At 35.5% G+C, this 26,272-nt stretch overlaps 1 protein-coding gene across 2 annotated transcripts; it reads left to right on the plus strand.

Annotated features, from left to right (window-relative positions):
* Positions 1-4,665: 4,665 nt before the first annotated feature.
* LOC117317891 (acetylcholine receptor subunit alpha-1-A-like) lies at positions 4,666-13,965 on the plus strand. 2 transcript variants are annotated; one of them, XM_033872862.1, is made up of 6 exons: positions 4,666-4,726; positions 7,529-7,674; positions 8,165-8,209; positions 9,299-9,411; positions 11,204-11,739; positions 12,598-13,965. In XM_033872862.1, the coding sequence occupies exons 1-6, from the start codon at positions 4,678-4,680 to the stop codon at positions 13,023-13,025; spliced, it is 1,317 nt and encodes a 438-aa protein (XP_033728753.1). In that variant the 5' UTR covers positions 4,666-4,677; the 3' UTR covers positions 13,026-13,965. The 2 variants fall into 2 exon arrangements, with proteins under 2 accessions (XP_033728753.1, XP_033728752.1); XM_033872861.1 differs by lacking the exon at positions 4,666-4,726 and adding an exon at positions 6,166-7,265.
* The last annotated feature ends 12,307 nt before the right edge of the window (positions 13,966-26,272 follow it).

Here is a 26,272-nt window from a genome sequence, read left to right on the forward strand (position 1 = left end):
CTACACTTCACTTAGTGTTTACACTACACTACACTACACTACACTACACTACACTTAGTGTTTACACTACACTACACTACACTACACTACACTACACTACACTACACTACACTACACTTAGTGTTTACACTACACTACACTACACTACACTTAGTGTTTACACTACACTACACTACACTTAGTGTTTACACTACACTACACTTAGTGTTTACACTTCACTACACTACACTACACTTAGTGTTTACACTACACTACACTACACTACACTACACTACACTACACTACACTTAGTGTTTACACTACACTACACTACACTTAGTGTTTACACTACACTACACTACACTTAGTGTTTACACTACACTACACTACACTACACTACACTTAGTGTTTACACTACACTACACTACACTTAGTGTTTACACTACACTACACTACACTACACTACACTACACTACACTACACTTAGTGTTTACACTACACTACACTTCACTTAGTGTTTACACTACACTACACTTAGTGTTTACACTACACTACACTACACTACACTTAGTGTTTACACTACACTACACTTCACTACTACACTACACTACACTACACTACACTACACTACACTACACTACACTTAGTGTTTACACTACACTACACTACACTACACTTAGTGTTTACACTACACTACACTACACTACACTTAGTGTTTACACTACACTACACTACACTACACTACACTACACTACACTACACTACACTTAGTGTTTACACTACACTACACTACACTTAGTGTTTACACTACACTACATTTAGTGTTTACACTACACTACACTTAGTGTTTACACTACACTACACTACACTACACTTAGTGTTTACACTACACTACACTACACTACACTTAGTGTTTACACTACACTACACTACACTTAGTGTTTACACTACACTACACTACACTACACTACACTACACTACACTACACTACACTACACTACACTACACTACACTACACTACACTACACTACACTTAGTGTTTACACTACACTACACTTAGTGTTTACACTACACTACACTTAGTGTTTACACTACACTACACTACACTTAGTGTTTACACTACACTACACTACACTACACTACACTACACTACACTTAGTGTTTACACTACACTACACTACACTACACTACACTACACTACACTACACTACACTACACTACACTACACTACACTACACTTCACTACACTACACTACACTTAGTGTTTACACTACACTACACTACACTTAGTGTTTACACTACACTACACTACACTACACTACACTACACTACATTTAGTGTTTACACTACACTACACTTAGTGTTTACACTACACTACACTACACTACACTACACTACACTACATTTAGTGTTTGCACTACGATACACTATCCGACGATGATCTAATATGTGACACTGTTTGGTTTAGCCTAAACATTTTATTTAACATATTGTCCAAAACGATCCTGGCTTTCGACGGGCACTTAAGTTACCAAAACTGCTACCTCTGTAAATCTGTATCGTAGGAAATAACCATCAGGGACCAAAACGGCCAGTGATATATCCAGCTAGCAATCGCTAGTTTGAAGGTTTCAGATGTTTTATATGCATCAAAGAAAATATGGGTCGATTAATGGTGTTATTCAGGTCATATCAGATTTGTGAAAGGCAGATAAAACATCAGGAACCTTCGGAATAGCCATCTCGATGTAGTGTGTAGAAACACAGGGGCTTGGCACGATTTTATAAATGATAGTCCATATATGTATATTTGTATTATATTGACATATAATATATTTATATATGGACTATCATTTATAAAATCGTACCAGGCCCCTGTGTGTAGGAACATAAGAACAACCCAGTTTAAAAATAAAAAAAGACGGATATATATATGTACCGGTGTTTGGGCCTCTTTAGACGTCTGGAATGGAAAATCAACATTGACCAAATAAAGTGTTGAGATATAGAACGTGAATTGGTTTAAGTCACTTATTCCTCTTAGCAATAATAAAATATGTCAAGGTTATGCCATTATCCTGAGCTTAAACAACTTGACCTTCCACAACAAGATTATCCGATTAAACTTCGTCACGATAAACTATCGCTAATCCACTGTTCACACCATGTACACAGTAACATTCCAAATCTAGCTTACATACATGTTTCTTGATTTTCTCTGACGTTAAATTTGAGAAATGACTAAATATTTCTTTTATCTAATGATAATGTAATATTAATTTATATTTCCTATCATAATATAGTTTAATTAATATTAATGTATCATTTTGGTTTTATAAGATATTAACCTAATTCCGAATCACCAATGATATTTTAGTCAGTACAATTACACTGCTGTAAATGTTATTCACGTTAGTAGATTAAGTACACTATTAATCCAACGTATCCCTTAATTGACCTACAGGAGATTCCACACCCTTGTTGCCTCGAACTTTCATAAAAGTGACAGGCCATACAGTGTTTTTATCTAAATGATCTAAAATTCTTTTATCTTATTTTAGATAATCATCTAAACTAATGAAAGTTATTTAATTTAAGTTATCATACAATTATTTGAGATTGAGCCTGAAGAGCCTGGTCCTGCTTGTTGATATAGGAGAGGGAACATGCAACGGCCAGACCGATCAGGACTCGAGCCCGGGACCTCCGAACTCTAACCATTTAAGCTACCTCGGCCACGGCGCTTAGCCCAGTCCGATATCACTACACGGTATATGGTCCTGATAAATCAAATGGAGTGAAATCTGAAACATGTGTTTTCCTGGTAGGTCAGTGGTCTATTTCAGGATGGTAGCACGTGGTCAATATATTATAGCAGTTCATGACATTCATATATGGTCGACTATGTCACGAGTCTGCAATATTATCACTTTTGCACTCTCTGACCAATGACTTACGATATTTAATCTGTAAAAATCATTTCCTTACCACTTACCTGTATTACGGAATTTTACAATATTTTTTCGTTCTCTTACATTCAAATTAATCAAATAATCTTAAATTTGAAATTTATGGCTTAAACATCTGTTCTCTAGATGACATCCACATCATTATATCATTTATGAATAAATTGGTCCTGAAGTCTTTGCTTTAGAATAAACTTTAAGTTTCCTGAAAATTACATTCAAAGTTTAAACCAGAATAAAAATATAGCTTTCACATAATCTATCCATTTAGACCTCGTGTTTCTATTTTCATGTAAGTGGTACATTAATCTATATACATTATTAGACAACTTATCTGAAGAAATTAAATTTACCAGAACATAGTAATTCTACATCTTAGTTTCAATACTTAAAGGAAATCTGACTAGTTCGCAATTGGCGATACAATTTACTACGTCACAAATTTAATTAACACCCAGAGTTAAAATCTAATGTACTCTAAGCTTCCGTTCGAGATCCTCGGACTTCGTGAAAAAAAAAATAGAAAATTTTATATTCTTGAATTTTTGTCGCATTTCAAAGTTACATCACTTTAACATTCTCAATTAACTATTAGGTAACGTCCCAAACGTAAGCCACGTGTGCTTTGCCGGAAAAAGACATATTTTATCCTCGTAAATTTCTCAAGAAGAAATCGTCTGTTCTTTGAAACGGAAGTGACTTTATTTTCATTTCAGTTTTTGCAAGGAGCAGTCTGATTGGTTTACCTGTTTTACCGAACCAATCAGAGAGCTTGTCCTTCCGGGACACGTGGTCGTATCATAATTGTTTTCAAGGGTCGCCATGTAAATGATTTCATTCATATTTATTACCATCGTTTTATTGATTCCCTATACGTGGCAAACTTTTTGTTTGATTCAAAGTTCAACGTTCTTAATCTGTTTTTTTTATTTAATGTTATCCTGATTATTTATTTATTCTAGCATAAATAATAATCTTTTTTTCTGATTTATTGTCGGAGATTATTCGATGTAATAAAAAAAAAAAGGTTTCTTCCTGACATCATAAGCTCAGAAATAACAGAAAATACCGACATAAGAACGATGCCATAATTCTAACTCACATTTGACAAAAGCATGGCCAAAGTACGAACAGAATATATAAGTTTGCATGGAAACCCTCTAAAAAGTACAAGGAGAATACGACCTGGAGTTCTGGAAAGGAAAGCGTCTTCTGCGTCACCAAAATTCCAGATATGGATGCTAACTACACAAAATCTGAAAATGAGTTTCACGTGATGCAGGTTGATGAGGATAGTTTTTACTATTATGAAGTTCAATGCTCTTTGGATCTTGACTTCGCTGTTGCCAAAAGTGAATTCAAGATACTTATCTCGAAGGTATAGTTGTTGATGGACAATTGTTTATCACTTTATGTGTATGAAATACCTTATTTGAGAATCGTATACGTGTTAAATATTATTTGTATAATAAGATATAGGGAAATTATTTAAATACAAGTTAGTACTGTTTATTTCACCGCTATAACGAACATTATGATATAGCGGATGATTAGAAATTAATTCACTACTGAATAATATATATTTTTTAGATAATCGTTCTTACATGAACAGGTCTCGTTCGTGTTTGTGTATTTAGTTTAATCACCTTCTGACGTCACATTAATCCTAGTTAAGAACCATGTTAATCTATAATACCAGTGTTTACCACCAGTTCGTGTATCAACTTTCAACATGGCCGGACAGAAGTGGCGTCTCCTGTGGCTCGTATTTTCCCTACAATGTATGTATGAACATATACCTGTATTGTCATCACGAAGTAGTGGATTATTCATAGTTACTTAATCAACATATTGCATGAAAATCAATTTGAATTTTATTGATGTATCTGTCCTTGTGAGCAACAAGTTGACGAGTCCGCTCGGCGTTTTGTTTACGATCTGTAAAATAGTAATCTTATTGTTTACACTGACGGACAGTTTCGAGTCGTAGTTTTTTATTATAAAGATATTTTTGCTGATAATATTGGGTTTTATAGTTATAGTAGCTTTAAATATAATGTTGAAATTATAAGCTTTGTTTCACTTTGTCGTTAGCTGCTGTCAGAGGTGTTAAGGTGTCCCGACACTGACTTTACTGACACTGACAGTGGGCTATGCCAAAGTTAGGGATGAATCTTCTGTAGAAACCGGCAAGTCCAAGAAAATATCTTACTTGCTTCTTTGTTTCGGGTCGTGGAGCATTCTCTATCGCTTTTACTTTGGCCTGTTCCATCTCCAATCGTCCCTCACCTACGACATGACCCAGACAAGAAAGACTTCCGTATCCAAGAGAACATTTACTCGGCCTCGCTGTCAGACCCGAGTTCCTCAAACGTCCAAAAAGAGCATGGTGAACTTCCATATGTTCCTCCCAAGTTTTTGTGTACACCAGTATATCGTCGATAGTAATCGAGATGTTCCATACCGTGCAACAGTATTCTCATCAGTCTGCTGAATGTGGCGGGAACGTTTACGAGCCCGAATGGCATGACACGAAAATGGAAGAGTCCCTGTGGAGTGCTAAAGGTTGTCATCTGCTTGGATTTTTCTGATAAAGGCACCTTCCAATACCCTTTGCTAAGGTCCAGCTTGGAGCACAGGTGCCTGACTCGTTTTATAAAATAATAACATATAGGGTACATATAAATGAGAAAGGTTCTGAACTCCCCCAGGCTTGAAATCTGATGTATTTATTTCTAAGTACCGTAGCTTCGGTTGTTTTGGGTGGATTTTTTCGAAGTAGGACTTAAATTGAAGAGAAATGGTCAATCTTTAAAATAAGCCATAACATGTTGTTGATTTCTCGATATTAGTTTACGAAATCGGGCGTGAAACTTCAAAATCCCCTCGATTTTGTTTAGTCGGACAAGTTGACGTATCGGGGTCACCACACTTTGACTCTATTGGACATAGCTTTAAATACGAAGTCCACGGGTTAATCAAGAGGTACGCTTCATCAGATCACCGAATATAACTATTACATACACTTACTTTATGTATACGAGCACCCTATCGACGGCCCCGGGACTTTTTATGCATACTGATAGCAGATTTTCCCCTTGAGTAGCCATGTTGTGTCAGCCGCGGTAAATTTGAAAAAGCATTTTCTCCACCTCTTCCTTGATAACTGACTCTCTCGCGAAGGGCAACAACATCCGGGTACCGTCCTTAAATGATATTTGTTATTGTTAATAGGACGTTAAATAAAATATAAAACAAAATGAATTTACTTTACTAAATGTTTAAATGTGTAAACCTAATGTTCCCATACATAACCATGCTTCATTCGATTCGCGTGTCGATGTATAGCTTATAGTTTTCAAAGAATGACATATATTTGCCGTTTCTTACTACTTGGGAGGGAGGTATCCGAATTTGGACTACAGATTTAGACATAGAATACTTGTAAATTCTGTATTGATCATAACTTTAAAATCTAGTTAACCCTTAAAAAGAACAGCTAAAATAAAAGAATGTCAAATGCTTATGTATTTTCATGGGATTGGAAAATTAAAATGCACTACCGTTACCATCGAGATCTGAAGACGTGCAAGTACGGAAAGACATTAGATAATATTTATTCAATTTTTACAGTGAAATATCAAAAAGAAAAATTAAAAAAAGTGATATTTTTCACTTGCGAATCACTTTTTTCTGATATTTTTCACTTATAAAAATATCGCTTTTTTCTGATTTGACCAATCAAAGCACTGTTTACAAACGACAATGAAAGAACTTTAAAGCTGCCACGGTAGGTTTTCCAACAGTATCTTCAATGAAACATTTTTTGTTATTACTGAAGACAATATGTTAGATATTCACTATCCTGTAATACGGTTATGTTAATATATATCGCAATATATGTGAGTTAAAACACTTGTGTGACGTCAAAAGTAATTGATGATGTCACAATGAATACATGACGTCATAAATGTCGAGATCTGTCTATCCAAATGTGTTCCTTTATTTGGTTTGTACCAGTTGTACTGAATGTGTACGGTACCATAAAATGGAACGCATTGGATCTCAAATAATTTCCCAAGATGTCGTCTATCTCTATAAAGTTTACAGTTCAAACATAAAAAAACGATTATTTTTCTTTTTACAATGTAACGAATGTTAAATCTATACCCGGATAATTCCGTCATATGTTAACACGTACATGTATACTTTATACAGTTTAGTCGCAAATGAAAATCCCTCGTCTCGTTTTTAACGAAACGCACACAAGTATGACGAATGAAGCATCGCAGTTCTCGCCATATCCAGGGAATCCAAGTGGTAAGTTTCAGGAACCGAACCATGTGAACCGGGAACCGAACTATGTAAACCGATTTCTAAGTGGTACGTTACAGGAACCGAACAATGTGAACCGGTTCGGTTCTACTGGTACGCCGTGTTCCATTACGAGTACATCAGATTCGGACCGGTACAACTGGTACAGACCCGATAAAGGAGGGCGCTTGTTGAGTTCCCACTTACGTTCCCATAGGTATGAGTTATGTGATAAACAGGATCTTACACTCTATGCGTTTTTGTTGCAGATGGGTTGATTGGTGCATATGATACATCGATAGAGACAGCTCTCCTTGAAGAACTGTTCAACTCATCAACGTATAATTCCTTTGTTCGACCCTCTGATATAGTCAATGTCACAGTTAGATTTACTGTGCTTTCACTCAACGAATTGGTAAGTGTACATCAATATCTCGAACTCCGATAGCTCGAAGACCCTGCTTAAGTCGAAGTAAAAATTCAGTTCCGACAGTTAATGCATGACCTCACTGAGATAACAAGGTTAGACTGAAATTCGTTCAAACGAGTACCATTTTTTTAATGCAAAAAGACACCCACCCCCCTAAAAAGAAAAATAACAAAAAACAAGAAACCGAACAAGTATCCCATTTGTAGGTTAATGGTGTGATTTATATGTTTTATCTGCAAATGCAGAGAAATAATTTCGCTTGTCTAAATTATTCCAGCCTTGCTTTATTGGACATGCCACTGCTTTACATAAATAATAAAATATATATAGATTCTTATAGAAACATAACATACAAACTGAGTCTTATATCCTTTATATAGACACCATCTAATGGAACTGAATTCAGAAATACAGATATGACATTGTACACTCTTATGTGCTTAGTTTGAAACACTATTTATGTTTTTCATTGCAGAACATAAAATCCCAAACCATGCATATTTCAGGATATCTCGAGGTGGTAAGTTAAGTTTACTGTCAGTCTTTCATGATAAATTCCACAATCACGTCCTATAGTGACGAGTATAATTGTTCTCCATTCAAATGTATCCTTGGCTGGTCGTCACAGGCTGTTTACTACCTTGGAATGTCAGGATCAAGATTTCAAGATTGCTTTACTTCACTCACGCCTAACGTATACATGTGTAACAAGAAGTAAAAAAAAAAGAAAAGAAGGAAACATTGGATGGACAGGGTAAACAATATACAATTTTAACTAAATACCAACATCACAATCGAGGTGCACACGAATTCTGACCAAGATCTGACGGACACTCTAGAAATGATGACAGAACCGCCTATTGTCCCGGCACCGTTCAATTTAATAATTCTGATAAAAGTTTTATTTCTTTACACATTAAGTAGCTTAACTAATCTCTGTATTAAACTACAAATGTACTTAATTTACTTAATAAGGCAGTATTGCATATATATAATTAGTGTCTGCACTGTGATTTGTTATTACAGTGATAAAAATACATGTAGTCATAGTGACTTGAGAATTAGTTAGTGTATGTGTATTTGGACCTTCCCTAATGTGTGTTTTTTGAGACGTTTTGGGGGGCTAGATTAAAATTCGGTAAAAATGACATCCCCGGTGTTCATATATACAAAAATTTGTATGCATATATAGTCCAGAATTTTTTACCCTCGGTACTGGTAATCAACCACTGTTCTATTGCACTGACTCCGCCTTGTCGGCCTCGTACAATAGAATAGTAGTCGATGACTAGTACATAGTGTTAAATATTCGGGACTTTTGCACAGACACACATGATATATTTGTATAATGTTAAATCATACCCATTCTTGTTTTTAGTTCAACTTCTATAGGAAACCTGTCCAGTTCACAGCCAGGGTCAAGGATAAATTACTCTTCGAGAAAACACCATTAAAATTAACAATTTTCCTAAACATGTGTACGAATCCTGTATCTCATTTTTATTATTATTGTCATTTCTTCCACATTTTTTAAAATCTTAAAAAAGAAGAAAAACAGATAAGATACCAAGTTGGGTTGCTTCTTACAAATTTTATCGTTGTGTTTCAGGGATGGGATGACCCTCGTTTGTCTTGGTCCGGACTCGCTGCCTACTCTGGTATACTGGCCTCTACTGTAAATGAAGACACAGTTTGGTACCCGCCGCTATCTATCGTCAACTCGTAAGTTACCCCAGTGTCTGTCGTATACTTCCTTCAACCAACCCACAACGCATTCAAATAATAAATGAAATACCAATCATATTGGATGAGCCTACTCGCTAGTCTGCTATAGCCTCGATAGACTAACTTTTGGTGCATAAAACGACGAAAATTATTTTGGTAACAAAGTTAATTTTTATTTTAATAGATATCAGCATTACATATAATCACTTATATTTACATTTAGTATGCTTGAAAGCATTGGCTAAAATCGTATTCATTTTCCATAACAACATTAGCCTCATCACAGTGTGTAGTAATGTCGGGTGCCGCGTTACCACTGGTAGTACTCTCCGCCGTCGAATTTTTCTTCTTCTCGTGTTTTTAAATAAACGAGATACATGTAAAAGCTACAAAATGTTGTTACGATATATGAAATGTTCAAAACATTAAGAATCACTCCAAAAATCTCACAGAAAAAGAGTTGTAGATGGAACTACATTTTGTATGTGTTGTTATGGCGGTTGCTAAGACCGTGCCAAGAACTGTCTGACACTTTCCCGCGAAAACGGCTGTTCTCTCTCTGACGTCCCTCCCAGTTAAAAAAAACATGAAAAATGCATTTTTTTTCAATTATTGAGTGCTTTGACAGATCAAGAAAAAAAAATCATGGAAATTTATTTTTTCACCATTCATGAAGTCATAACAACATTCATCATATTTACCATGAATCGCTTAAGAATGTTGAAATATAAATTTCATTCCTAACATTTTATAGTGTCAAGTTATCTGTTAAATAATAATCATACATGTAATACTGTCATCATGTATGTCGGTAAAATGAATATTGTTATCAATCATTGACCTTTGCTGAGGTCAACATGGTGCTATACCAACCTGGTGGAATCAAATATTAACCGAGGGTCCGTATCTCGAGTGTCCTCTGTCCCAAACACGATGGTAGAAATTTTGGCGGACAAGTCTTTGGTATAAAAATGAATTTGAGACATAACATATTTATTCAGGCTTTTGTAAAAAAAAAAAAAAAGATCGTCAAGGATTTAAATATTAGTACATGTATTTGTTTTGGCTCATTATTGGCGCAGCATCTACAGAAAATACATAACATTATTAAACAAGTTAAGTGTATACATGATCATAGCAATACTCAAAAATTGTTAAATGCTTATATACAGCTTTATCACACCGATAAGTGTCAGTCTTCAATTCATATTGGATTTTTTTTATTTTAACTTTTCGGTTTCCAATAGTGACAGAATATTCACGTGTACATGCTGTTCTTTGAAATCCAATATTGAAAATTATAAAATCAATTGAAATATCGGGTTACTGTTAGATTTCGCGAATACTTTATTTCACGAACTTACCAGAAATATTCGCGAATACATGATTTCGGGAACTCTGATCTAAAAATGACATTAAATCGCTCTATTAAAGTCATTGACTCCACAAGGCCTCTATTTCAGTAAGCGATAGATTGGCCACCATCCGAAGTTGTATTTTCGTAAAAATAATCGCAAATGATTTGAATTCGCGATTGACTCTCCTCGCATATCAAAAATAAATCCTATGCCCAAAATATAGGTGATTGACAGTAGTATTATGCCTTCTCTTGTAGATTGTAATATTTCTTTCGACGTATTAACACTTCAGGCCCTTAGAGTTACAGACGAATCCTTGAAGGTCGAAACGGCTGCGTGTTGCAGCTTCATTTTTGTCTCTACTGTATAAATCCTTCAATTTGAGTTATTGAAATGTGTTAATTATGGTTTATTTTGCATACTCATTTCAGAGTAAATGACCTACAGATATTATACGATGGCATTACACCCGTACGCATGTTTCCAGGTGGTCAAATGGAATGGCTTCCTCTCCGAAATTTTGAACTACACTGTGACACAAATCCAATGTACTATCCATTCGACACACAGAACTGTCCAATCGCCATCACAGTGTGGACATACACAACGTCTCTAGTCAATCTTGAGGCAGCAACGGGTGACGTTTTTAATTTGGATTTTTATCATGAAAACGGCGAGTGGGAGTACGTCAGTTCTGCAGTAACCACGGAAACGGTCGAGCGAGCTGGACACGAAACATTAACATTGATTATTGCTCCCAAATTCAGACGCCGCCCGCAATTTTTTGTGATGAATACGATAATACCTATTCTATTATTGGCCATTTTGAATGGATTTATTTTCTCACTAAGTGTAGAATCAGGAGAGAAAGTGGGATTTGTCCTCACTGTTCTGTTGGCTTATGCTGTTTACCTTACCTTGGTATCCGATCACATCCCTACAACGTCAGACAACACGTCAATACTGAGTAAGTTTAGGAACAGAACAAGAGGCCCATGGGCCTTGACGGTCGAAATATTTCAGTTAATTTTATTGACCCTTTTTGGCCCTACCCATCAGTCCAAGGGGTCAGTCAGGGCAAACATGTCCAACATATAATTAAACTGTCATCCCATGCTGATAATGTTAAAGTTGGAGAATGAACTTCTCTTTATAAACTATAGTAAAGTTTCCCACCTCCCCAGGGGCAAACGTCATGCAATTCACAGTTTTGGTAAAGCACCTTAAGACACTTCCATCTAGGAAGAGTGTTTGGTCCCACCATATGTGAGAGTAAAGAAGAAGATTTTTGAAGTTTTAGTCAATTTGCCCATTTTTAGCCCCGCCCCTCAGGCCCCTGGGGGAGTGGGAACCACAAATTTCACCATTTTAATCGACATAATGACATCATGATCCCAAAAACGATAAAGTTTACATGATCTCATTCGGAAATATTCTATTACCTTACGCGATGTGAAGTCAGACATGTTCGATGTTTGTTGATATGTCTGGTTGTTCCGTTGTCTCAATCAAAGTTCTAATTTTGAGACGTTACCCAGATTTGACTTAAATGTACATGACCGGTGTCGTCAATGGATCATAAGACGCTTACTCTTTTGGAGCGCCTGGTCCTATTCTCGTACTTTTTCAATAGTCTCCATGCAAATACATCTTTTTGTTGATATTTTTGCCCTCGTTTTACCGAGTTACAATTAGGGTTTCGTTATCATGACTAGATTACTTGTTGTTTTTATATCATAATATGTGAAATGTTTTTCATAAATGTCCGTCCCCAGTTCCTCCATGCCTAGTCTGTTATCAACTATATTAGAATTTCCTTCCTCAGGTATCCTGGTGTTGATGGTCCTGATGATGTCAGTCATTTCCGTCATCGTTACGATCTACGTCATCAGGTTAAGTGGGCGCTCGGATGAAGTGCCGATATCGGATACAACTCGCAGACTTACTCAAATGATGGCACGCTCAACATTCTGGGGAGGATGTCGCCGCCGTAAGAAACAAGTGCATGTAGAGGAGGACAACACGAACGGCGTCGATAAGACAGATGTTGACAACACACCAAAACGGACACCTGAGAAGTCGTGGGTTCAAGAAATTTCTACACCTGATGATGAGTGGGAAAACCTGACATGGAAGGAAGTTGCAGATATCATTGATCATTTTTGTTTTGTTTGGTATTTTATAGCTACTACCATAGTGAGTGGATGCTGTATAATTTTAATGTTGTATGGGTATAACAACTATAAAACTTAGTTATGTAAAAACCATAAAGAAATTACTGGAGAAGAGGCATTGATGAGTCCTGAACACATATAAAAAACACCCGAATTCTTTGTCGTTCATATATCAAAGTCAATATCAATGATAAGTTACCAAACACCCGAATTCTTTGTCGTTCATATATCAAAGTCGATATCAATGATAAGTTACCAAACGTCTGAATTCCAGACATTTCCTCCAATTATTTTATGTTGGTAAAAACTCCCGAATCTACATACAAAAACAACCGAATCCACAAATAAAAACGCCTGAATCCACATACAAAAACAACCGAATCTACATACAAAAACAACAGAATCCACAAATAAAAACAGTCGAATATACATACAAAAACAACCGAATCTACATACAAAAACAACAGAATCCACATACAAAAACAACAGAATCCACAAATAAAAACAGTCGAATCCACATACAAAAACAACCGAATCCACAAATAAAAACAGTCGAATCCACATACAAAAACAACCGAATCTACATATAAAAACGCCTGAATCCACATACAAAAACAACCGAATCTACATATAAAAACGCCTGAATCCACATACAAAAACAACCGAATCTACATATAAAAACGCCTGAATCCACATACAAAAACAACCGAATCCACAAATAAAAACAACCGAATCCACAAATAAAAACAGTCGAATCCACATACAAAAACAACAGAATCCACATATAAAAACACCCGAATCTTAACGGGAAAATGACAGAATAAGACGTTAATTGATAACAGGAGACCTCGGAGAAAACACCGCCCGATTCCGGTTACGGCATGTAGTGAAATGTATCAGCCTCTGACACCGGGGTACGTTTGTTTTCATTTATTTTTCATATCCAAACATGACAAATTAAATCTTTTTAAACTCATAAGATCTACGATATTTCCTCGCAAAAACAAAGTATTTTTAATCGATATAACTGCTTAATATGTAATGAAAAAACGCCTGAAACTTTCTTTTAATTTGACTATTACGCTCGGAATGCCTTTTGATATTTTGAAAATTTGCAGGTCGTTATCATCGGTACCATAATGATGACAGGCAATAATCGTCAGTATCTCCTTAATTACGATTAGGACAATGCAAACGAAAAGTAAGTTATTTATAAAATCCGTTTATTCAGCCTGAGAGTCTGAAACTTGGACATACTCTATTCACATTAATATCGTAGAGCCTGAGATATTTTTTTATTAATATTTTGTGAAACTACTTTATATGGAATACGTGTTGGTAACATATGACAATTCGTCAATCTTGGTACAGTTAAATTCCTATCAGCGCTTTACATATGTATTTGTATTGTTTCGTGAATACATTGTGTCATCTGTTAATAGTATAACTTATATAGTTTTGTATCCATTATTATACATGTTTTGTTTCATCATATGTTGTATAAAGTTTTTATAAATATACATGTATATGTTTTATACCAAAAGAAAGATTTTAAGTAATCATCTATTTTGTATTGCAGATTAAGTGCAATAAAATAGAGAATTAAATTGATTTATTTTTATTATTATTTTTGGAAAAGCATCTTGCTGCTTGTGAATTTGTCCTTTTTAGGAATTTCACTTATTAATATACATGCTTGTCAAAGTATTCTGATGTTGAAGTTAAATTTTCAAATAGTTTGAAGCCATTTGTATAAATATTTGTGCAAACTGTCATTTGAATATATTTAATCTTTTCCGACAACAAAAGAGAAACGGATATTCTAGGAAGTACGGAGTGGAAGGAGAATACATACCAGGTATATGTACACACACACATATATATATATGTATCAAAAACTAATATCATTATGTAAATATGTATAGTTGTATTTGGAAATGCTTGTATAATATGTATAACTTGTGACCAATAGATATATCTATTCCTGAAAGTCTATGGTAAGACAGTGATATGATGACGTTCTATTTGCGGTATACTTGACAAAGATAGAAACCCACGTGTACGGAAAAGCCCAAGTCTATATAGGTCGTTCTTTTGTCTTTGGTAATTTTTGGAGACAACAAGGACCCAGCGTCTGTCAGAGGATCAATGTTGAAACAGATGTCAGAAGCAGGGCGAATCTACCAAATCTGTATACACGATACCGATAGCAGTGAATAGCATACGTAAAATCGGCAAAGGAACATATACGTATTCATAGAACTCGACATGGAGACATGTACACATAAAAGTCGACATAGAGACACGTACCCATTAAACTCGACATAGAGACACGTACCCATCAAACTCGACATAGAGACACGTACACATAAAACTCGATATAGAGTCACGTACCCATGAAACTCGATATGGAGACACGTACCCAGAAAACTCGACACGGAGATACGTACACATAAAACTCGACATAGAGACACGTACCCATCAAACTCGACATAGAGACACGTACACATCAAACTCGACATGGAGACACGTACACATAAAACTCGACATGGAGACACGTACCCAGAAAACTCGACATGGAGACACGTACACATAAAACTCGACATGGAGACACGTACACATAAAACTCGACATGGAGACACGTGCCCAGAAAACTCGACATAGAGACACGTACACATCAAACTCGACATGAAGACACGTACATATAAAACTCCACATGGAGACACGTACAGATAAAACTCGACATGGAGACACGTACACATAAAACTCGACATAGAGACACGTACCCAGAAAACTCGACATAGAGACACGTACAGATATAACTCGACATGGACACTCGAACACATCAAACTCAACATGCAGACACGTACACATAAAACTCGACATGGAGACACGTACCCATAAAACTCGACATAGAGACACGTACACATAAAACTTGACATGGAGACACGTACACATAAAACTCGACATAGAGATACGTACACATAAAACTCGACAAAGAGACACGTACCCATAAAACTCGACATAGAGACACGTACCTATAAAACGCGACATAGAGACACGTACACATAAAACTCGACATGGACACACGTACCCATAAAACTCGACATAGAAACACGTACCTATAAAACGCGACATAGAGACACGTACACATAAAACTCGACATGGACACACGTACCCATAAAACTCGACATGGAGACACATACCTATAAAATTCGACATGGAGACACATACTCATAAAACTCGAGATAGAGACATGTACACATTTAACTCAACATGGACACACGTACCCATAAAACTCGACATGGAGACACGTACCCATAAAACTCGACATGGAGACACTTACCCATCAAACTCGACATGGACACACGTACAGATAAAACTCGACATGGACACACGTACACATAAAACTCGACATGGAGAGACGTACACATAAAACATGACGAGGAGACTCGTACCCATAAAACTCGACATAGAAACACGTACACATAACACTAGACATAGAGACACGTACCCATAAAACTCGACATAGAGACACGTACACATAAAACTCGACATAGAGACACGTACCCATAAAACTCGACATAGAAACACGAACACATAAAACTCGACATAGAGACACGTACACATAAAACTCGACATGAAGACACGTACACATCAAACTCGACATAGACACACGTACCCATAAAACTCGAAATAGAGATATGTACCCATCAAACTCGACATAGAGACACGTACACATAAAACTCGACATAGAAACACGTACCTACAAAACTCGACATAGAGACACGTACCCGTAAAACTCGACATAGACACACGTACACATAAAACTCGACATAGAGACACGTACACATAAAACTCGACATGGACACACGTACCCATAAAACTCGACATGGAGATACGTACCCATAAAACTCGACATGGAGACACGTACAGATAAAACTCGACATGGAGACACGTACAGATAAAACTCGACATAGAAACACGTACCTACAAAACTCGACATAGAGACACGTACCCGTAAAACTCGACATAGACACACGTACACATAAAACTCGACATAGAGACACGTACACATAAAACTCGACATGGACACACGTACCCATAAAACTCGACATGGAGATACGTACCCATAAAACTCGACATGGAGACACGTACAGATAAAACTCGACATGGAGACACGTACAGATAAAACTCGACATGGAGACACGTACCCATAACACTCGACATGGAGACACGTACCCATAAAACTCGACATGGAGACATGTACACATAAAACTCGACATGGAGACACGTACACATAAAACTCGACATAGAGACACGTACCCATCAAACTCTAAATGGAGACACGTACCCATAAAACTCGACATGGAGATACGTACCCATCAAACTCGACATGGAGACACGTACACATAAAACTCGACATGGAGACACGTACACATAAAATTCGACATGGAGACACGTACACATAAAACTCAACATGGAGACACGTACAGATAAAACTCGACATGAACACACGTACACATCAAACTCGACATGGAGATATGTACCCATCAAATTCGATATAGAGACACGTACCCATCAAACTCGACATGGAGACACGTACACATAAAACTCGACATGGAGACACGTACACATAAAATTCGACATGGAGACACGTACACATAAAACTCAACATGGAGACACGTACAGATAAAACTCGACATGGACACACGTACACATCAAACTCGACATGGAGACACGTACAGGTACAACTCAACATGGACACACGTACACATCAAACTCGACATGGAGACACGTACAGGTACAACTCAACATGGACACACGTACACATAAAACTCAACATGGAGACACGTACCCATAAAACTCGACATAGAGACACGTACCCAGAAAACTCGACATAAAGACACGTACACATAAAACTCGACATGGAGACACGTACCCATAAAACTCGACATGGAGACACGTACAGATAAAACTCGACATGGAGACACGTACCCATAAAACTCGACATGGAGACACGTACCCATAAAACTCGACATGGAGACATGTACACATAAAACTCGACATGGAGACACGTACACATAAAACTCGACATAGAGATACGTACACATAAAACTCGACATGGACACACGTACCCATAAAACTCGACATAGAGACACGTACACATAAAACTCGACATGGAGACACGTACCCAGAAAACTCGACATAGAGACACGTACCCATAAAACTCGACATAGAGTCACGTACACATAAAACTCGACATGGAGAGACGTACGCATAAAACATGACGAGGAGACACGTACCCATAAAACTCGACATAGAAACACGTACACATAACACTCGACATAGGGACACGTACCCATAAAACTCGACATAGAGACACGTACACATAAAACTCGACATAGAGACACGTACACATCAAACTCGACATAGACACACGTACCCATAAAACTCGACATAGAGATACGTACACATAAAACTCGACATAGAAACACGTACCTACAAAACTCGACATAGAGACACGTACCCATAAAACTCGACATAGAGACACGTACACATAAAACTCGACATAGAGACACGTACACATAAAACTCGACATGAAGACACGTACACATCAAACTCGACATAGAGACACGTACAAATTAAACTCGACATGGAGACACGTAGACATACAACTCGACATAGAGATACGTACACATAAAACTCGACATAGAGACACGTATCCATCAAACTCTAAATGGAGACACGTACCCATCAAACTCGACATGGAGACACATACAAATAAAACTCGACATGGAGACACGTACCCATCAAACTCGACATGGAGACACGTACACATAAAACTCGACATGGAGACACGTACACATAAAATTCGACATGGAGACACGTACACATAAAACTCAACATGGAGACACGTACACATAAAACTCGACATGGACACACGTACACATCAAACTCGACATGGAGACACGTACAGGTACAACTCGACATGGACACACGTACCCATAAAACTCGACATAGAGACACGTACCCAGAAAACTCGACATAGAGACACGTACACATAAAACTCGACATGGACACACGTACACATAAAACTCGACATAGAGACACGTACACATAAAACTCGACATGAAGACACGTACACATCAAACTCGACATAGACACACGTACCCATAAAACTCGACATAGAGATACGTACACATAAAACTCGACATAGAAACACGTACCTACAAAACTCGACATAGAGACACGTACCCATAAAACTCGACATAGAGACACGTACACATAAAACTCAACATAGCGATACGTACCCATTAAACTCGACATAGAGATACGTACCCATTAAACTCGACATAGAGATACGTACCCATAAAACTCGACATGGACACACGTACCCAGTAAACTCGACATGGACACACGTACCCATAAAACTCGACATAGAGATACGTACCCATAAAACTCGACATAGAGACACGTACACATACAACTCGACATGGACACACGTACCCATAAAACTCGACATGGACACACGTACCCATAAAACTCGACATGGACACACGTACCCATAAAACATGACGAGGAGACACTCGCCATGTACCAATAAAACTATATCCCGCGACAAGAACCAGTAAAGTTACGTACGCATGCACGTGTACAAGACGGACGGGGATGAAACCTATAGACCTTGTCCCCCGGAGAAAGGTTTCATCGTTAGGGCACTAATAATTAAGCGACCTCATAACTTCAGCCTCCGAAATATAATCAGACAAAAAATGAAGCATGACATCAACAGAAGAAGTGTGAATACAGGCCATGACCAAGTTACAACTACGAAGGATGATATAACAGAAACTTACACTCGTTGGATACTTTTCAAATATAACTTTGATTTTTCCGGGCTATGGCAAGCCAAATTAATCGAAATGTTTAAATTCTTTATTTTCTAGATATCTATCATTAATGGTTGCAGTAACTTTTAATTTTTGAAAGTGTTAGTTTTGTAACATACTCATAGAAAATATAACGTTTTATATCCTTTTCTCATAGTTTTTTAAACCATAAACATGTAGTCCCTTTAAACAACCAAATTATATAATTCATCATATACCTTTCATTTATATACTTTGCGAGAAATATTATGAACTTTTTAAGTATATAGTTCGATACAACTCGTTGGTTTCGCCTAATAATGCGGAACTTTCACGATATAACGTACTTATACTGTGTCATATAACACGTTAGTTTCATAAGTTATTAGGGGAAAAAATCTTCGGAAAAGAGCCCAATTAACCGACTTTTTTGTACTTCCTTATCGCGATTCAAAACATTAAACAAGGTGTTCAGTTTGCTTTCATCGAGTGAAACCCCACTTTCATCAATATTTCTTAACTTCAAATTTTCAACAGGAAACCATATACAGAATTAAGGAACGTTGCGTTGCAACAAAAAAAAATGTTCACCCTCTTATGGAAAATTAGGTTATGGAATTATGTGAGCATTTTTTATCACAAGCATGTGAGCAGGCGAAGGCAAATATCTATATGGTATAGTATGGCATCATGATATATTTACATTTACACTGCAGCCCCACTATATAACTTTATATTTACATTTGGTGTGGCAATGCCCTTATATATTACTAGTAAATCCCTACCAAAAGCAGCTTCATCTATGAGAGTATAACTGAAGTTGCCCTGAGGGCGTATGAATATCTCACTTGCAAAAAATGTAAACAAAGAAGATTTTTTTCATATTTTTTTATTTTTGCGATTCATTAATAGAACGTAAATATAAGCGATAAACTGCCTAGATGCGGCAGACCTACTGGTATAACTGCCACATGTGTCACAGACAAACAATCAGTAGTATATAGTATACTTTTAGTAGGGAGATACTTTCGTGATAGTCGAAAATCGCAACTCAATCTTACCCAACTACCAGTCCTCCGAAGTGTGATAGTTAAAAGATCTCCAGGCGTAACGTGTGAAAACATTATTGTCAACTATGATGTTACTGTGATTGTTGATGACAAGGAGTGTGAGCTTGAGGTGAGTTTTAAGAAATATGTATTTATCGGAATTTAAAAATAATATTTATGTTTGAAATTTGTATGGATGTTTTGTTTCTTACTTGACTTTCATGGTAGAACATACATGTATGGCAATATATTTGCAATATCTTATATGGTATGTGTACGTCTTATACAAGTCGTTATTATTTATTACCTTATTATTTATTTGTTTTTGTTTTGTTTATTTATATATTCATTCGTTTATTTCCTATTATCCGTTTTTCAAGATTATAATTTTATTTATTATTAGTAGTAATTTTGTTTTCTTCTAAATATTCTCTATCTCTAATTCTGTTTTTTTTTTTTTATTACAGAAAACTGAAACAACAACAGTTATGGAAAATATAACAGACATACCAAGTCGCAGATTACCAAAAATCAAAACACTGCGGCCGTTAAATCACTCGACAACGACGCTAACCCCTGCTGAGATGACCACTACGTATACGCTACCCGATCATCAAAGGCTTACCGACTTGAACCATGCTGGCCCCGTTGACTCAGACGGTACGTAACCATAACTACAACCTTTTATCGTATCTAACTGAGTACATGTAAGACCGTGTTTAGCGACCCTCATTAAATCCTATATGATTTTTTTATTTGTTTATCAAAAAGAAAATTTCTATTTGTAAAATCCTATAATATGAAATTATTTATTTGATAATTAAAGAAAATTACTTTTTTTATTTTAATTATCATCTAAACACATGATTAAGAGCGTTTTTTTTCTTTCTTTTACAGGTCTGATTGAAAAGATTATTATTCTAAACGTGGTCATTCTATCATGTGTAGTTATTCTGATGGGCATCATCTGTATGTACTTTACCGTGAAGTATTGCTTCTGTAATAAACCAAAGAGAAAACTTCCAAAGACTACTAAAGGAAAGAAACCGGTCGAAAGTTTGCAGATTCCAATGAATACAATTCCGAATGTTGAAACGATATCATTTGAGTCAGTGGAGTTGTGGACTAAAAGGGACTAAGACTGACCATATATCTTTTGTACCAACCATGTTCACAAAGATTGAAGATTACTCAATTATATAATTAAACTATACAAATTTTTTTTTTTTTAAACATCTTAACATGTATAATCTTTCATGAAAGGAAGAAAAATAATTTAAAACGTGTATTATAGTAACCACAATAAAGTATACATGTATACATATATGGATTCAATACCATTAGAACATGCAAATAAACTAAAATGTAATAAGTAAAATTAGTACTTACCAGATTTACTTGGTATATATCCATGGCTTTTCCGGAGATGATGATATAGAATAATTTCAATATTTTTCGAATCACACTGGATGAATTGAAGTCTAAATTTCAATCGAAGCAAACACACAAGTCCGTATCTTGACTGGGACGCAAATTGTGACTGTGAAAACGCTCGTATCCAATAGTTAATTTAAAGACAAATGTCACGTGAACAACTTTTATGTAATACTTAAGTAATAGTTAACGCTTGTTATCTTTTGTGTAAATAGTATGTACATACAACGGTGGTCAAATGTTGATAATCTTCTTCTTATATTAGTAAAATCTACTTGAAGGATATATATGTATATAACTGATTTATCTTTTCTTAAGTACATCTTCCGGTCATTTCCATGACATCTGACCAAGGATCACCTTTCGTAATCCTAATCCATAAAAAACCCGAAATAAGTACCCTAAAAGATTCTGACTTGTATCATTTTCTGTATGTTGTAATAAAGAAGAAAAGAGTGTAAAAAACCTTCATAATTATTCCTCCAATCTGTTTTTGAATACAAACATTGTTTTTAGTAAAACCTATTTGAATCATATACATGAAGTTTTTCTCTTAAAACTTGTTACTTGTTCAGTGAATGCTACGAATGCATACTTAGATTTATTTTTAAAAAATCTATTTTCTTAAAAACTTGTGTTACTTGTTCGTGAATGTTGAATACTTAGATTTACTCTAAAATGATATTTTCTTAGAACTTGTAACTTTGATCGATGGTTGTTACATATCTAAATTATTAAAATAAATTCTAGTTTGAGTTCATGATTTAAGTATGTATATGGTAAGATCATCCGATACTATGCATATATATATATATATATATATATATTACCAAAAGTTTTCTTATTTTGTACCAATTGTTTTTTCACCAATAAACAAAAATGTTGATGATATGTTGTGTTATCTTTATTTCATTCCATGCATACTGATACCACCTTATTTTAAAATCAAAGTACTTGTCAATTATATTGGAATTATAACCGATGTGGGGGCTGGAACCCATGACAATCGGGTTATTAGTACGATTCTCTAACCAACTGGAATTCAGATTCAATGGTTATAAAAATTGTAGTTTTCTATATTTTATCTTTTCATTCATTGTTCGTTACTTTCAGAACCCTGGGGCCAGTTTTCCTCATAATCCAACAATCATCTTATTTCACGGTGCGGGTAATTTTACGTTCAAACTAGGAAGTGTGTCCGTCAATAATCCCTATCTATCTCAAATCACCAAAGTCAGGTGTCAAGGATTTAATTAGTCGCATTAGTACTCGTATTACGGACCCACGATAGTATCTACCCCAAGAGTTTATCTCCTTACGGCCAAGTACTTCCGCCATACCTTAATCCCTTTCAGCTTCACTTCCGGAAGTTGCGATTTTCGACTCTCACGAAAGTATCTCCCTACTAAAAGTATGAGTTTCCCATTCATCGTGAGAGGAAATATTGATAAAAAGTTAATTCTTTTAATAAAGAATATCAATTATTTTTATTTTTTTTCAGTCAACTTAGTTTCTAAGTCAGGAAGGATTTCTCATGTAAGTCACTAAAACTGTCTCCTGTTTGGAGTCTTTTGCTGAAAACACAAACGTCAGTCTAAGTGAAACACAATCCAATGAACCGTGTCGTTATTAGGATGTTGACAGAGCTCTAACAGGTACGTGTGCAGACACACACACACAAATATGGTACGAATTTCACAGAATTTATGTAGTTTATCAATTTTGAAGCAACCTCTTCTGAATTATTCAAGGAATATGTAGATACCTTAGAAATTGACACGGGTAGCTATTGGGTGGCCAGAAGATTGTGAGACTGAAGAGGAAAGGGAGGCTTATGTCAGAGACTATTTTGAACATGATGGTATTCAGTTGACTAAGGTAAAGTGAAAGCCTGGACAAAGGATGGCTTGTAAAGTCTTACTCATTTTGTTCGGGTGGCATTTTTACACAGAGACAACAATTTTAACAGAGTATTTTCTTTACCACTAGGGACCTTGCCCGTTTTTACAGTTTCATTACTAATCCCACGGCAGAAATTGGTAGACATATCATCTACATGCAACACATGGTCAAGCAACCATACCTGACAATTTCACAAACATATTCATAGTATAATTTACGACTGCTGGGGGCTTCAATCAGATAGATTTCTTGTAAGAAGATGTTTTGTATACAGTTACAGATAGCATTATATACTTCACAAGGAAGTCGGAACCTACACAAATTGCTCTTGGTCAACATTTGGAGGAACTTATAAATGAACTTGAGAATGATGAATACATTGTAGAATACAATGGGATGGAACATAAATATTACGGTTTCAGATCAAACAGCACCAGAGAGGTTTTTAAAACTTTCCGGAATTCAGTCTTACCTATACCAACTGAAAAAACGTTCATAGAACAGATGTCTCTTCGGTTATAAAAAGAACTGTATGTTACGGATACAAAGATTCATTGAACTAGATAACATTTCAAACTTTCAGTTACAGCTGTTTGAAAAATTATAATTGTGTGTATGATAAAAGATTCATTAACTTAAATCTGCCGTGATGTATCTTAATGGATTTTGAAAGAAAATATGTTTTGCTGTCCGGATCCTTATTTTCCATGAGGTATCATCTGTAACAATATCCAATCAAAATCAAACTATTATGATAAAGATTCATGTTAGAAAGAAGTTTGGATGATAAGGAAATGTACACTTTGTAACTATTATTTATGTACACGGTGTGAAAATGTTATTCAATGTAAATTATTTCCATGTAATGATACTGTACAAGTAGAACAGAAAAAACGATGATGTTGTGATATTTACATCCTTTTTTTTCAGAGATAGAATTGAAACAATGTCCATCCCAGAAAAAACTAATTATACATGTATGCATTTAACACACACACACTAAAACAATGAAGAAAAAAAAAAGAAAAGAGGACAAAAAAGAAAGAAAAGACACCTAAAAAAAATACAGACAGAAATAACACTTACAAAAGAAAAAACGTTTACATTTATGCACTGAAACAAAAAGAAAACACAGACATATCATACACTTAAACAGAACAACACAACAATATCTAAATAGGAACATACACAATGTATTCCTAGATCAAGCAATATTTTATTTCAATGCATTTAGCTGTTGGAGGAATATATTTAATCAGAATATACGAAAGCAAAATGAAACGAAATTGTTAGTAAAAGGCAAAGCAGAATTTTACTATAAATATAAGGTTCTTGCATGGGGATAGTGTTAGACTTGTAACCATTGTAATATCTGTGTGGTTATCTGTACTTTATTTTTGTCTTCACCATTTAAATTAATGATAATATATGCTTTTAATTCAAATTTAACACGATTTCCCATGCTATAATGATTTAGTTATAATCCTAAACATTTATTTCTGTAAATGTATTGCTTTATAATCAGTAATATCAATTTAGCTATGTTCAATTTCACGTATTTATGTATGTGTTAACCTTATAAGAATTCTTGTTTATCAGATCTTAAACTGAGTTGTTGTTTTCTCTTTGTAGATTATCAATCTAAGGTTTTCTATCAGATTAAATACGTTATCAAAGTCCCATAAAATGTGTGTAATTGTTACAGGGTTTTGTTTTTTGTTTTTTGTTTTGCAAAAATAGATTCTTATTTGATTCTACAATTTTGTAGAACAGTTGAAAGTGCAGTTGTGTTGGGGGAGGTGTTATATACGTCTTTCAAAAGGAAAGATCACACTATTAAACAAGACATACCTGATGTCATTGATTTTACAAAATTTCTATGTATGCCAGTGCTCTTGATGTATTTAATATTTCAATAATGTTTATATTTTTTATTCTTTATCGTGAAATAAAGAATGCCGGATAAAAAAGTATAAAACCTGGGTGTTGTAATTGCCAGGGTCTTTCTTCAGATGTAGTAAAACATAGAGACATTTTTTTAGATATTGTAGACAGAATTATGATATTAC

The sequence above is a fragment of the Pecten maximus genome, chromosome 19 (assembly GCF_902652985.1).
Source record: "Pecten maximus chromosome 19, xPecMax1.1, whole genome shotgun sequence".
Classification (NCBI taxonomy): Eukaryota; Metazoa; Mollusca; class Bivalvia; order Pectinida; family Pectinidae; genus Pecten; species Pecten maximus.